The sequence below is a fragment of the Saccopteryx bilineata genome, chromosome 10 (genome assembly GCF_036850765.1).
Source record: "Saccopteryx bilineata isolate mSacBil1 chromosome 10, mSacBil1_pri_phased_curated, whole genome shotgun sequence".
Taxonomy (NCBI): domain Eukaryota; kingdom Metazoa; phylum Chordata; class Mammalia; order Chiroptera; family Emballonuridae; genus Saccopteryx; species Saccopteryx bilineata.
The window spans coordinates 44,015,771-44,031,094 of NC_089499.1; the positions used below are offsets into that span (position 1 = coordinate 44,015,771).

The 15,324-nt window shown below is 48.4% G+C and overlaps 2 protein-coding genes across 2 annotated transcripts in view; both read right to left on the reverse strand.

Moving 5' to 3' along the window:
* The window catches only part of FAIM (Fas apoptotic inhibitory molecule), a 182,458-nt gene that overhangs the window by 130,519 nt on the left and 36,615 nt on the right, over positions 1-15,324 (reverse strand). The gene's annotated exons all lie outside the window — the stretch shown is intronic.
* Positions 1-15,324, reverse strand: part of ESYT3 (extended synaptotagmin 3) — a 53,089-nt gene that overhangs the window by 23,578 nt on the left and 14,187 nt on the right. The window contains exons 2-3 of the mRNA XM_066244903.1: positions 7,084-7,125; positions 4,431-4,565 (exon numbers count right to left, since the gene is read on the reverse strand). Coding sequence (XP_066101000.1) covers positions 4,431-4,565; positions 7,084-7,125 — 177 coding nt within the window. The remainder of the gene's footprint in view (positions 1-4,430; positions 4,566-7,083; positions 7,126-15,324) is intronic.

The following is a 15,324-nucleotide window of genomic DNA, read 5'->3' on the forward strand; positions in this document are numbered from 1 at the left end:
GATAATTTTCTCCGCCCCCACCCGGCACCCAGACTCTCCTCCTTTCAGGTGGCACCGGAGTAGAGCGTGGTTATTATTTAGACAGAATAAAAAATAAATTTCATTTGAATTTGATTAAGCAATATACATGCTGAAGCTCTTAGGGGTGAAACTCACTAATGTCTGGAATTTAGTTTGAAATGCCTTTAAAAAAAGATGATGATGGCTAAAGGCATGGATATGTACTAAAGCAAATATAGCAAAAGGTTAACCACTTGTACAATCCAGATGGTCCATGCCTAATTCTCTCAGTTTTTCTTGGTTTTGAAATTGTTCATAATAAAATACTAAAGAAAAAAAATTCAATCAACCATACTAGAGGAAAGATTCCATTATTCTTCTATTCTCCCCAAAGAAAGTGATGTTTACATATGCATTGTCACATGAAAAGGTTATCAAACACTACAGAGCCAAAACTACAGAAAAAGTATTTATAGAAACACTTTGAGCAATTAATTGAAATTATTATGTAGTTTTTTCAGAGTGGTGTGTGTTTTTTTGTTTTGTTTTAGCGAGACATAGAGACAGACAAGAAGGGAGACAGGTGAGAAGCATCAGCTTGTAGTTGCGGCACCTTAGTTGTTCATTGATCGCTTCCCATACGTTCCTTGACCGGGGGCTTCAGCTGAGCCAGTAACCCCTTGCTTGAGCCGTCACCTTGAGCGTAAGCCCGAAAACTCTGGGCTCAAGCCAGTGGCCTCTGGACTCAAGCCAGCAACCATGAAGTCATGTCTATGATCCCACACACAAGCCAACAACCCCAAGTTCAAGCTGGTTACCTCAGGGTTTCAAACCTGGGTCCTCAGCATCCCAGGTCAGTGCTCTGTTAGGTTTGGGTTCAGGGCTCCTTTAAATCCAGAGCCCCTTTATTTATTTATTTATTTATTTATTTTACAGGGACAGAGAGAGAGTCAGAGAGAGGGACAGATAGGGACAGACAGAAAGGAACGGAGAGAGATGAGAAGCATCAATCATTAGTTTTTCGTTGCGACATGTTAGTTACTCAATGACTGCTCTCTCATATGTGCCTTGACCGTGGGGCTTCAGCAGACCGAGTAACCCCTTGCTCGAGCCAGCGACCTTGGGTCCAAGCTGGTGAGCTTTGCTCAAGCCAGATGAGCCCACACTCAAGCTGGCGACCTCGGGGTCTCGAACCTGGGTCCTTCACATCCCAGTCCGACGCTCTATCCCAGCAGTCTCCAAACTTTTTACACAGGGGGCCAGTTCACTGTCCCTCAGACTGTTGGAGAGCCGGACTATAAAAAAAAAACTATGAACAAATCCCTATGCACACTGCACATATCTTATTTTAAAGTAAAAAAACCAAAACAGGAACAAATACAATATTTAAAATAAAGAACAAGTAAATTTAAATCAACAAACTGACCAGTATTTCAATGGGAACTATGAGCCTGCTTTTGGCTAATGAGATGGTCGATGTCCGGTTCCATATTTGTCACTGCTAGCTATAACAAGTGATATGACGTGCTTCCGGAACCATGAGGCGTGTGTCCTGCATCACCGGAAGTAGTACTGTACGTGAGCGAAGCCACGCTTTGACCACCAATGAAAGAGGTGCCCCTTCCAGAAGTGTGGCAGGGGCTTGGATAAATGGCCTCAGGGGGCCGCATGTGGCCTGCGGGCTGTAGTTTGGGGACCCCTGCTCTGTGCCATTACCCAACCTTCCACTAGGGCAACTTCTAAATTAAGCATCTCCCTCACCCAACCCCCCCTCCACCCCTTAAGCAACTCCCCCCACCCTGGAAAGGTTCTGGAAAATGTCCTTGGGACAAGGCCATCATGAGGGACCTGAGGGTTGGGAAAGGGAGACAGTCTGTAACCAAGGCCACAAACCAGGATATGCTAATCTGGGCATGTCCAAGTACACCCAACCCCCTGCCAGCAAATGCCTGCAGCCACCCCTGTATCAGCCACCCCCTTCCTGCAGCTCTCAGCCGATGCCACTAGGGGCTCAGCCCGTCTGTTCTGCGGGTGCATAAATAAACTTCTTGTAACACTCATCAGGCCTATGCGTCCCTCCTTTGACTAGCCTAACACTATCTACTGAGCCACTATCAGGCGTCCCCAAACTATGGGCCTTCGGGCTGCATGCTGCCCCCTGAGGCCATATATCCGGCCCCCACGCACTTCCGGAAGGGGCACCTCTTTCATTGGTGGTCAGTGAGAGGAGCACTGTATGTGGTGGCCCTCCAACAGTCTGAGGGACAGTGAACTGGCCCCCTGTGTAAAGTTTGGGGACCCCTGTACCTGGTCAGGCCAGAATTTTTTATATGTGTGATATGTTAAATGTATAAATTGCTGTTATTTATTTTCATTTTCACATTTAATATTCATTTTTGTGCTAATTTTAAATTTTACATTCTTTATCCTAAGGTGGATTCCCAGAATTGTAGAAGCTTCAGGACCATAGCACCTGGCTCTACCCTGGCCTCCAGGGCCTTGATGTTAAAGACCCAGAACAGCCAGGGGAAGCCTGCGTGGAGAGGGGTGGACTGTAACTGACTTCCAACAGCCTGGAGCCTGCTGCTCCCCAGCTGGGGTCGGTTTGTGGGCACCTGTGAGAGCTCAGGCAGCCCCAAGACGCCATCTGCGGAGATCAGTCCTGGGACAGGCTGCCCACCTGGGGAGCCCACCACAGAGAGGAAGGAGAGCCATCCTTCGCATCTGCTCTGTGCCAGCAGGGCAGTCCTAGCCCAGGGCTCATGGCTAGGCGAGGGGCTCAAGGCTGAAAATTGGCCTCCACTGGCTTTCTGGGCCAGGCGTCCTATCTAGCACTGCTGCTCACACAGACATGCAGAGAGGCTCTGAGTCACGTCTCACTACCACCCTTAGAAGTGGGGCCTTTCCTTTTACAGAGGAGACAAGCTCAGAGGGGTTATGTCACTGGCCCAAAGTGATCACAGCACAGAGGGGATTTGGGCGTGGACACAGGAATCCGAGGGAGCTGTAAACACTCATGGGCATGGAGGAAAATGGATGTGGTGAGAGCACTGGGTCCTGGCCAAGCCCAGGAAGGCCAGTGAGGAGTCCTCTGTGACCCCCACAATGGAGAGGAGTAAGGGAGACCGTAAGTAGGGTAGGAGGCAGGGCAGGAAGGGGTTTGAATTCCAGGAGTCAGGTATCTCCTGCAGGGCTGCAGTATCTAGTCAGCCTGCGATCCCAGGCCAAGTTTTCCTGATGTGATGAAAATCATCCCTCAGGATCAGGGCCTGCCTCTGCTGCTGGCGAGGGACCACTTCCCAGCAGTGCCACATCCCACGGGCACCACCCAATACCAGCCTGGCTGAGCAGGCTCTGCTGTAAACAGCAGACTGCAGGATGCCTGGCCGAATTCTTCAAATACCAACTCTACTATCGCCCCCTCCAGGACGCCTTCCCTAACTACCACAGCCCCTCCACTCCTGAATTCAGGTATTCCTCCACCACTGTGCGTACCCTGCTGTGTGGTCATCCACCTGTATATGCAGCCAGCTTCACAACAGGACAGCGACCTTCCTGAAGGCACAAGCAGAGCCCCAGTCATCTGTGTCTGCAGGGCCTCGCTCACAGCCATGCTCACATGTGAGTCAAGCAGGGAATGAACAAATGACCTGGCAGACGCTGGGACAGACCAGTGCTGGCACAGTCTAAGGGTCATGAACCAGCATCTCCAGGGCTCAGGCGAGCCTGATCCACCCCGCACTGGGGAGGCTGACGGTTCAGAGCCAGGGTCAGCAGACTAGCCTGCTCTCGGACACCTGCTTATTCCAGAGCAGACCAGAGGCCAACGCCTCGGGCTTACAGGGCGATGGACATCATGGCAGTTCTCTGCCTGAGGGATGCATTTTCAGATGATCAATGTAAGACTCATATCAAGGGGGCACTTTGGGACCTAAGTGTGGAATGCCAAGAGTGGCCTGGGATACAGATATGATGGGTCACCTACTATCTTCACAGAACAAGTGTGGGCCGGTGACACCGAGCCAGAATCAATAGGTTAGTAGAGAAATATACTGCATGGAGCTCTCTCTCACTCCGTGAGGGGGTGTTCCCCCAGCTGATGCCCGAGGGTAGCAAGCGTGACACGTACATTTGTATCTGGCTGGCTTCCACCCTGCCTGGCAGCTTTTCAAACTTTGGCCTAAGTCACTTGGAATTGTTTCCCAGCCCTCCTCTGTGTTCTGAGTGGGCTCTCCACAGAGCCTGCAGCGATGGTGGTATGGGACCAGGGTCCAGGCCGAGGACCAGGGGCCGGGAAGGCAGTTGGGGGCCCAGCCCGCTGTGAAGTCCCGTGGAATCTTTTCAGTCAGCCAAGCGACCAGGGGCTGGGGCCGGGGACAGAGAAAAGGCCGCACAGCAGGTGAGGCTGCTCTTCCCGAGACGACACTGACCTTCTGTCCAAAGTAGAGCTTGGTGAAGGTGAAGGTCCTCAAGTGGACGCTCTTCTCCCGGATCTTGGGCTCGAGTTTCTCCCGGAACTTGTTTTCCATAATAATGCTGAGGTAGGGCCAGATCTGGGAGATGATCTGAGGACGGGCAGAGGCCTCTGGTGAGCAGGTCTGTACCCCCCACCCCCACCCACGTCTGTCTGAAGCTTCTGGGCCTCGGAGCATGCCCACCTCGGGTCTCATCACAACCTTTGTTGAAAATTTAACTTGAAATCTCAATTCAAAAATTTAATATGAACATTTTATATTTTAAAAATCTAGTTTAAATATATGCACATAAGGGCCATGGAATCCTTACTCTGCACGCCTGCCCACTCGTGTGCCCACCTATCCGTCCGTCTGTCGGTTACACATCAGGCACCTACAGCTGTGGTTGTCATTCTGGTGCAGGCAGCCGACCCCTAAGATCTGGTGCTGTTTTGTAAATCACCATGAACTAGTCATTCACTAAACCTAGTATCATGACTCCCTTTAGTTCAGTGCTAAAACCTAAATTATCTGAATCTTCACTGTGGGATAAATAAGTAGCAGCTGACTTAGAGGTTTAAGAAAATAATCACGGGCCCTGGCCAGTTCGCTCAGTGGTAGAGCGTCGGCCTGGCGTGCGGAAGTCCCGGGTTCGATTCTCGGCCAGGGCACACAGGAGAAGCGCCCATCTGCTTCTCCACCGCTCCCCCTCTCCTTCCTCTCTGTCTCTCTCTTCCCCTCCCACAGCCGAGGCTCCATTGGAGCAAGGGATGGCCCGGGCACTGAGGATGGCTCTGTGGCCTCTGCCCCAGGCACTAGAGTGGCTCTGGTCGCGACAGAGCGACACCCCAGATGGGCAGAGCATCGCTCCCTGGTGGACGTGCCGCGTGGATTCCGGTCGGGCGCATGCGGGAGTCTGTCTGACTGCCTCCCCGTTTCCAGCTTCAGAAAAATACCAAAAAAAAAAAAAAGAAAAGAAAAGAATCACAGAAGAGAAATTTCAACTGTTTCCTGCGGATTTAGTTTTTTTCTAGCAATCAGAAAAGGCTGCCTTCTATAGCAGATTCCTATGGTAGAATGATTCTCGGCGCTGGTCTGGGCCCCACATGCAGGGCCCGGGGACAGGAAGGGTGGCAGAGATGGTGATCAGAAGGGGGTGCAGAGGGAAGCTAGCCAGCCGATAAGCTCTGTTTGGGGCAAAGGTTTCTTCCTCTTCCCTCAGACTTGGGCCTCATTTTAAAGATGTATCTTCCCCTTTCCAAACCTGTGATCAGAGGCGTCTGGAGGCATGGGGTTTGTCCCCCTCTCCCTCAGTGGCCTCTAGGGGCTAGCCCCATCTTCCTGCCTCGCTGCTTTGTTATTTACCAGGTGCCTCTTGAGTACTAAGCTCTTTGGGATATATACTGTTCACAAAAAAGAGGGGGTATTTCAAAATGAATATGAAGCGATAAAACATGCCCTCATTTTTGTGAGCAGTATATTTGGTGCCCCTAGTGTGTGGTTCATCTACACAACTGTTTGCTCATCTGGGAGCCTTATTCCATGGGTCTCTGGGTGTTGGAACAAGAAAGGTATGATGCCTGTGGCACCTGTGAACTAGCACACACAGAGGAACGGGACGCTGGGGGCACAGCAGAAGTCTGCCCAGAGGCCTGGGCCTGCATTAACCCATAGAATTCTTCTTCTTTTTTAACCTGCAGAATTCTGTCCACTCCTCCTAAAGCAGCAAACTAAATATACACCCTCCAAATTTTACCCAAAGGCTGAGAACAGTTTTTGATCCTTCGGCAATGACATTTGGTATAACATGAGAATAACAACCTTAGATCAAAAACCATCAGGAAGTCCTTATTAGATCTAACCTAAGTCATTCCTGCTCTGGGCTAAGACCTCTTTCTAGAACAGAGGCAAGGTTTGTATTAAATAAAGTCAGGGGACTTATGGGGGGCTGCATGAGCCTTCACATTTAGGGGCAGGTTTGGGCAGACCAGGCAGGAACCAGACTGATTTCTCACTGTACTGGGGGTGGGAAGTGCAGACCTATTAGTCTCAGAGCCCAGCCTGGGGGCATCTGGTAGCAGAGCCCACAGGGAGCTCCCCTGTGTGATCTAACAGCAGCCAGGCCAGTGATGACAGCTGTCCCAGCACCCACGGACCGTCATTATTCCCACTGTGCAGAGGAGGGACCCAGCTCTGAGATGTTAGGCAACCTGCCCAAGGTTGCCCAGCCAGTGCTGGTGGATCTGGCCTGGGAACCAGACCAACGCCAGAGGCACTTACGGACTCAGCCCCCTGTCCCTCCTGAGGAGGCGTTACTCTGCGCCTGGGGGGCCACTGGAAGCTGCACTTTCCTCTCTGGTCTCTGTATTTTCTAACTTTTCTGCTGTGTCCACGCATTAACTGCACAGTTTAAAAAATGGTTTTCCAAGGAAGAGAAAGTCATTGTCTGGTGATAAGAATTGGGAGGGTGGTAGGGGCTAAGGGGAGAGGCAGGCAGAAGGCCACCACCCACGGGGCAGCAAGGGTCCTTGTCCACATGCTACCCCCCATCCCCCGCAGGTGAGTCAGCAGAGGGCAGCAAGGGGGAACCAGGCTGGGTGAGGCGAGTCCCACAGCGTACAGGCCTTACCTTGTTGGCCCACTCCACCCGCTCCACATCCGGGAAGTGGATCTAGGAAACAGAAGCCCCGAGAGGAAGTTAGTCTTGAGACCCACTTGCTTCCGGGAACCAGACCGGCTGCCAGCGGAAGCCAGGCCGTGCTGCGGGGAGGTTCCCACTCCTGGCGCAGAACAGCCCCAGGCACCTGGCCAGCGACGTCCAGTGGGACAGGCTGCACACAACCAGACAGCACCCACACATGGCTGTGACCGGGACATGGGGGGCGGCACCAGCTCTGGCTTGGGATGCCCTCGTGCACAGCTCTGGGGAGACATCTCCCCCTCCCCACCCCCCAGCCCGCAGGCGGGAATCCTCTCCTTCACATATGCAAATAGGCTGCCTTCCCGGTGGGCACGCTGGGAGCCCGGTGTGAGCCTCCCCAGGGCAACACCCAGTTCACTCCTGGCAAGTTCTGTCCCCTTCATTCCTTTTACTTTTCCTCCCTTTATTTCTTTTAATGGCACAAGCAATACTGAGTAGCAAAATTAGAAAATGTAGCTAAGCAAAAGGGAAAATATTTTATCAGAGAATGCCACCCAGTGATAACTGGTTATTAGCAGGTTAATACATTTCTTTTCAGTCTTTTCCGAACCAAATATGTGTAGTTGGTGTGTGTGTGCACGTGTGTGTTTACAGAAATTTGAGGTCACAATGCTTTTTTTCACTTAACGAATGTTGTGGTTGTGCTGACTCACTCAAGTTAACTGCTGTCAATCTGAAAAGCCAAAAAGGGCATTGTGTTGTTTACATTGGCAACTGGGGAGTGGGCTGCTGAGGGGAGACCCTCCTCAGCTCCCAGGAGCCCCCACAAACCTGCCCCTTCCCCAGCAGGGAGGGCCCTCAGGCCAAGTCCTGTAGCAGAGCTTCTTCCAGGTGCCTGTTGGGTGAGTCCTGCCACATCCTTGGGAGAGGGGCGGTCCCCAAGATGAAGTGAAAATCCTGCTGGCTAATCTTTGCATGGCATGATTTGAGGGAGTGCAATATCCTCCTTAGAGTCTCTGTCTTCAAACGTATCTGCTGAACCTCTCGTCTCCCCCACCCAGGGATTTTGAGAGGGACAGAGGACAAAGAGTATACAGGGTGGCCGGCACAGAACACGAACCAATAAAATAGCAGCAGTGGCCATCACTGTCGCCATGCCCCAAGTCCCTTGAGCATGATGCCAGCTCCAGATCAGATTCACCATGGGCCTGTGACTTCCCAGGTGGAGAAAGGGCTTGCCCTTCCTAGCTGGAGGCTCGAGGCTCACTGTCCAGGGACTGAGAAGAGGCACTCATGGAGCTCACACACCCAGTGCACACCCACCAAGCCCCAAACTCACACCCTGGCTGAGACCACTTGCCCAGGAGAGGGCCATTCCCAAAGGAGGGACAGAGCAATTGAATTCTCTTCACCTGACCTGTGGTGGCGCAGTGGATAAAGCATCAACCTGGAACACTGAGGTTGCTGGTTCAAGGCCTATGCGAAAAGCAACTACAAATTGATGTTTTCTGCTCCCACCTCCCCCTTCTTTCTCTCTCTCCTCTCTCTGAAAATCAATAAATAAAATCTTTAAAAAAAAAAAGGATTCTCTTGGACACAGTTTTTAACAGTTTGAGAGGTCAGAGATGCCCAGCGCTTCTGAGATTCCCAGGACATCAGGCCATTTTCTCAGCCTCAGTTTCCTCAGCTCCAGGCAGTGGTTCATACTAACCTTGAAGAGTATCTAATGTCCTGAGGTGCTGAAGGAACATGGCCTGGTTCCCAGAGGGAGTGCTGGCCGAGCCCGCAGGGACAGAGGGGAATGACGGAAAGTGGGCAGGAGCTGGGGTCAGGCCCACCAGCCCCACTGGGGAAAATCAGAGGGTTCACCACACATTCCCTGCAGCTGCCCTGAGGCAGGTCCCAGGCTGGGGGTCTGGAAGGGGGAGGGCGGAACCCTTTCCACTGCCCCCAGCAGGTGGCCCCGCACTACAGTAAACACTGCTGACTTTGGGCCCAGCACTGGGCCTAGCCCATTCCATGGCCTCATCCCCCAGAACACGCCCCCCATCTTTCATTGCAGTCACCTTGACCTTTCCTGCTTCCAGCAGAGGCCTGCACACACCCTTCTGTGGGTCTGAACACACTCCCCTCCTACTCTTTGATTGCTTCATTCATCACCATCTCAGACTCCACTTCTTCCAAGCAGCCTTTCCAGATCTCTCAAGTAGTGGATGGGTGTCCCTATTGTGTGTCTGCTGATTCTCCATTGCAGCCTTTTACACGCCTTCTTAGAGCTGCTTGGTCTTACTGCCTGCCTCTTGACTGGACTGGAAGCACTAGTGGGCTGACTCAGCCTTGATCTCTCTGAGGGCCTGTCCCTGGCATATGAATGTCTTCATAAATACTTGTGGAATGAATGCAAGGTTCTTGACCTCAAAGAGCTCCCAGGCCGGTGAAGGGACCAGGCAATTCACAGACTATTCCAGTGCAGGATCAGAACCAAGGTGGGCAGACTGAAGGGTCATCAAAGAAGACAGTTTGGTCACAGCTGGGCTCTCACTGGCACCTTCTGGCTGGACCCCTTATTCTCCTCCCATCCTAACCACTGCCCCAGGGCAAGCATATGCTTACCCCTTCCTCCCCAGGTAGCTCTACACCCATGGGACCTGAGAAGTTCTGATCTACTGGACCTTGGGAAGGTAGTCCTAGTTGGCGGGTCTAGCCCTGGCCACACATGGGAGCTAGTCATACAAAGATTCCTGAGCTGTCCACACCTACTGAGTCAGAGTGCATCAGGGTGGGGCCTTCCGTTTTATTTTAACAAGCTCCTGGCATGATTCTGGAGTTCAGTCGGGTGGTGGGGGTGTCAATGGCCAGCCCATCTTGCTTTAGAGTGATCCAGACTTACCCTGATGGGGTCAACAACAGAATGCCCAGGGCCCGTACTGATTAAGTTTGCATGGCATCTCTAGGCCATCCATGACTGTATTTGAGGCTTATTTTTTTTTTATTTTTTTATTTTTTTGTATTTTTCTGAAGTTGGAAACGGGGAGGCAGTCAGACAGACTCCTGCATGCACTCGGCCGGTTTCCACCCGGCACGACCACCAGGGGGCGATGCTCTGCCCATCTGGGGCGTCGCTCTGTTGCGACCAGAGCCATTCTAGTGCCTGAGGCAGAGGCCATGGAGCCATCCTCAGCGCTCGGGCCAACTTTGCTCCAATGGAGCCTTGGCTGCAGGGGGGGCGGGGTAACAGAGAGGAAGAAGAGGGGGAGGGGTGGAGAAGCAGATGGGCGCTTTCCCTGTGTGCCCTGGCCAGGAATCGAACCCGGGACTCCCGCACGCCAGGCTGACGCTCTACCACTGAGCCAACCAGCCAGGGCCTATTTGAGGCTTCTTGCTAAGAGATTCCTCCAGAAAGGGAGCCTAAACTCCTGGAGAGAGCAGAAATTTAGACCAAGAAAATAAGAGACCATCAGCTCACCCCATTCTGTCTCAGGTACTCTGAAGTCCCAGCCATGGTCTCTCAGCACCTGCCACAGGGAGCCGACACCAGAACTGGGCCACCTTCTTTGCATCCCTGAACAGGTTCTGGACCAGGGAATGAAGTTAAGAGAGACTAACATTTATGGAGCAACTCCTTGTATCCAACGTTCAGTCGGACAGAGACAAATTAGTCCATTTTTCCATTATCATCGGCCTTTTCTGGATCTTTCCCTACTCCAAATTCCCAGTTATTCTATGTCTTTTACTGGCTTTATATTTTAGCTATTGCATTTAGGTTGACAATCTGTCTGGAATTTTTTAATAGTAGGTGAAATAGGTTTATAATTTCATTTCTCTCCACACTCTAAGGTAATTTTCTAATATCACATACTAAAAAAAGAAAGTCATCCATCTTTTCTCCTCACTTGCGAGGCTACTTGTCTCGTAAATCAGCTTCCCGTGTGCACTTTCGTGTGCTTCTGAGCCTCATGGTGTGCGCCTGTGCAGGTACCTTTTGTTTTCATCTCTCTGGCTTTGCGATATTACCTGGGGTAAGATGAATCCCCTTGTTGCATTTCTCCTTCAGGTTGATTTAGAAAATAGTAGGTATTTATACTTCCGTATGAATCTTAGAATCATCTTGTCATTCTTTAAAAAAAACACCCTGCCCTGGCCGGTTGGCTCAGTGGTGGAGCGTCGGCCTGGCATGCAGGAGTCCCGGGTTCAATTTCCGGCCAGGGCACACAGGAGAAGTGCCCATCTGCTTCTCCACCCCTCCCCCTCTCCTTCCTCTTTGTCTCTCTCTTCCCCTCCCTCAGCCAAGGCTCCATTGGAGCAAAAGATGGCCCGGGCGCTGAGGATGGCTCCATGGCCTCTGCCTCAGGTGCTAGAATGACTCTGGTCATGACAGAGCAACACCCTAGATGGGCAGAGCATCGCCCCCTGGTGGGCGTGCCGGGCGGATCCCAGTCGGGAGCATGTGGGAGTCTGTCTGACTGCCTCCCCGTTTCCAGCTTCAGAAAAATACAAAAAAGAAAAAAACAAACAAACAAATAAAAACCCTCCTGGGATTTCTGATTGCTCTATTTTTGAATTCATAGATTAATTTGAGGGAGAACTGACATCTTTACACTATTAAGTTTTTTGCATCTACGAACAGTGTATTTCCCTTAGTTCCTTCATATTTGCCTGAATTCACAGAGGATCATAAGCTGCTTTGTATTAAAGTCCTGTACATTTCTTGTTAGATTACTTTGTGGGTTCTGTGGTTATTAGAAATGTCATTTTCTGGGCAACTGGGTTGGAATGTTACTAGTTCTAGTCATTCGTTGATTCTCAGAGGTTTCACACATTTATAATTGTCGAATAACAATTTTATCTTTTGCTCTCAGCCCTTATTCTTACTGTTTCTCTTGTGTGGCTTCAGGACCTCTAGGCTTACAACAGGCAGCAGTGGTGATGGTGAGCGCCTGTCCCATGGCTGACCCCGAAGGGAAGTCTCTCAATTAAGCATGACTCTTACTGTAGATTTTTAGAGGACAGCCTCTATCAGAATCAGGAAGTTTTTCTCAACTCCTAAGTTTTTAAGAGCTTTCAATACAAACAGGTATTGAACTCTATGCAATATTTTCTTCTGTCTATTGAGATAATCATTTTTTCCCTTTCGTCCACTAATGTGGTCAACTTAACTGGTGCCTCTTTCTAAAGCAGAACCATCTCAAGTTTCTTTTTGTAATATATTTAGCCAGCTTGGCATCAATATTTCATTTAGGTTTTACATACTCATGATTCAAAGTGAAACCTGCAATTTTTGATCTTGTACAGTTCCCATCTGGTTTTGGAGTAAAGGTTTTACAGTGAATTTAAAAATGCCTGAGGCAGCTTTCCTTATCCTTCTCTTTTCTGAAACTTGTAAATATAGAAACTATCTGACTCATGAAGTTTAGGCTACTTCCCTATAAAACCATCTTAGCCTGAGGCTTTTGGGGGTGGCAAATTACCATTTTTCTTGTTAGTGGTTAGTGGTATATTTGAGGTCTCCTTATCACTTACTGTGGTAATTTTGGCATTTCTGTTTTTCTTTTTTTTTTTTTTTTTTTTTTTTTTTTTTTTTTTCATTTTTCTGAAGCTGGAAACAGGGAGAGACAGTCAGACAGACTCCCACATGCGCCCGACCGGGATCCACCCGGCACGCCCACCAGGGGCGAAGCTCTGCCCACCAGGGGGCAATGCTCTGCCCATCCTGGGTGTCGCCATGTTGCGACCAGAGCCACTCTAGCGCCTGAGGCAGAGGCCACAGAGCCATCCCCAGCGCCCGGGCCATCTTTGCTCCAATGGAGCCTTGGCTGCGGGAGGGGAAGAGAGAGACAGAGAGGAAAGCGCGGCGGAGGGGTGGAGAAGCAAATGGGCGCTTCTCCTGTGTGCCCTGGCCGGGAATCGAACCCGGGTCCTCCGCACGCTAGGCCGACGCTCTACCGCTGAGCCAACCGGCCAGGGCTCTGTTTTTCTAGAAAGGTATTTCATCTATATTTTCAAATGTTTGTTTGTTTGTTTATTTTTTAGATGAGAGGAAATAGACAGAATCCTGCATGCACCCCAACCGGGATCAACTGGGCAACCCTATCTTCAGCCAATGCTCAAGCACTGAGCTATTTTTAGCACCTGAGGCTGAAGTACTCCAACAGAGCTATCCTCTGCCTGGGACCATGCTTGAACCATTCGAGCCACTGGCTTCAAGAGGGGAAAAGGTAGAGAGGGAGAGAAGGGGAGGGAGAAGCAGATGATTGCTTCTCCTATATGCCCTGACTAGGAATCAAATTCGGGATGTCCATACTCCAAGCCAATGCTCAAATATATTGATATACACTTGTTTATATTTTATTATTCTATATGTTATATATTTTCTTCATTCTACATTTTATTTTTATCTTTTCTATTTTTTCATAATCAAACTTCTACAAAAATTTTGCCTATGGTATTTTTTCAGAAAATTAACTTTTGTTAATAATATTCAGTCTCCTTTTCCTTTATTTTAAAATTTCTATTTTTATTTCCTTCCTTACTTCTTTGCTCTAAATCTGCTGCTCTTACTCTGTGAAGTGTATGCTTGTCTGACCACTGTGTTGTACTCCTGAAATACAAAATAATATTAAATGTGAACTGTAATTTTAAATCTGTTGGGTTTTTTTGTTCTTAGAGTTGAACTCTATGAATCTTAGAGTTGAATAATTTGTTATAAATTACCCTACAATTTTGACATAGTGTTTTCATTATTACTCTCTTTCTTTTATAATTCCCATTATGACTTCCTCTTAAACAATGGTTTTTTTCAGTAGTAATGTTTTAAAATATCTAGACGTGTGAGATTTCTACAGCTATCTATGTTTCTAATTTCATGTCTTTGTGTGCTCTGAATAGTCTGTAGGATGACAATTCGTTGGAAAATATTGATAATGCCTTTGTGGCTTAGTACATGATTAGTTTCTATGACTATTCCATGTATGATAAAGATATTAATCATGTCCTTTTAATATCCTTTATCCTTGCTTACTCTTTCTCTCTTTGATTTTTCATTCTCGGAGAGAAATGTATTAAAACTTTCACACCCAACCATTGCTTTATCTCCTTCTCCCTGCAGTCTGTCAGTTGTTGGTTTATATTTCAAGTTTATATTATGTGGTACATATATGACCATGATTATTATATCCTCTTAATCATGGATACTCTTATGAGAATTTAACACCTTTGTCTTTATGAGATATTTGAGTTATATTCTATATTGTCTAATATGAAAATTGTTACTCCAGCTTTGTTTCAAAGTTGCCCAGTTGTATCTTTTCCCAATCCTATTTTCATGTTTGATTTTATGTTATCTCACATCATTAATACTCCTCTTAATCTCTTATTAGGTTATAAAAAATAATAATAGATGGAGCCAGAGCTGCTGTCCCAGAGGAATGACCTTTCACATCTTATACCTCAAACCTTTGCAATGTTAAAATAGGGCAAAATCTCTGTTGGTCTGGGGGCCTAGGGCAACATTATGTCCAAAAAGAACTGCCTGCAAAGATAACAAGAAAGCAGATGTTATATAACGACTGGACAGATAACTACCAGACTGAAAATTAAAAACATTGATTAGAATCAGCATCATTGTGTTAGCTTATCCCCACCAATAGAAATGCCTCCCTTCTATTGATATAATTACAGTGGTACCTTGAGATACGAAATTAATTCGTTCTGTAACCGAGCTTGTAAGTCAGTCAGCCTATATATATCAAACTGCCGATACTGGACCCGTGTGCCAAACTGCCAACTAGCGGCAGCTTCCTGAATCACAATTCATATTTCGGAATTTCGGACGGATCTTGAACAAAAATACGGACCAAGTCGCAGCTCCTATCTTAAAAAATTCATATGTTGGTCTGTTTGTATCTCAAGGTGCCACTGTATACCCCTTACCTTTTTCATAAATACCCTTTGCCTTTGTCTCAGTCAAAATATTATTTGAGCTTTTTCCATGAATCAATGTTTCCACACTAGCTATTCTCAGATCTCAAATAAATACTTGTCTCTCGCTTTGAAAAGCATTTTATTTTTAGGTTAACAAGCTCCATTTTACAGATAAGAAAACTAAGGCTCAAAGGTTACTTAAAATCATTAGCTGTGGAGTGCCAGAGCTAAGACCCACATCCAGGGCTATCTGTGCTTTTGCACTCCACCCTCTTCATGCCTCTTCTTTATACACTATGTTTTTCTTTG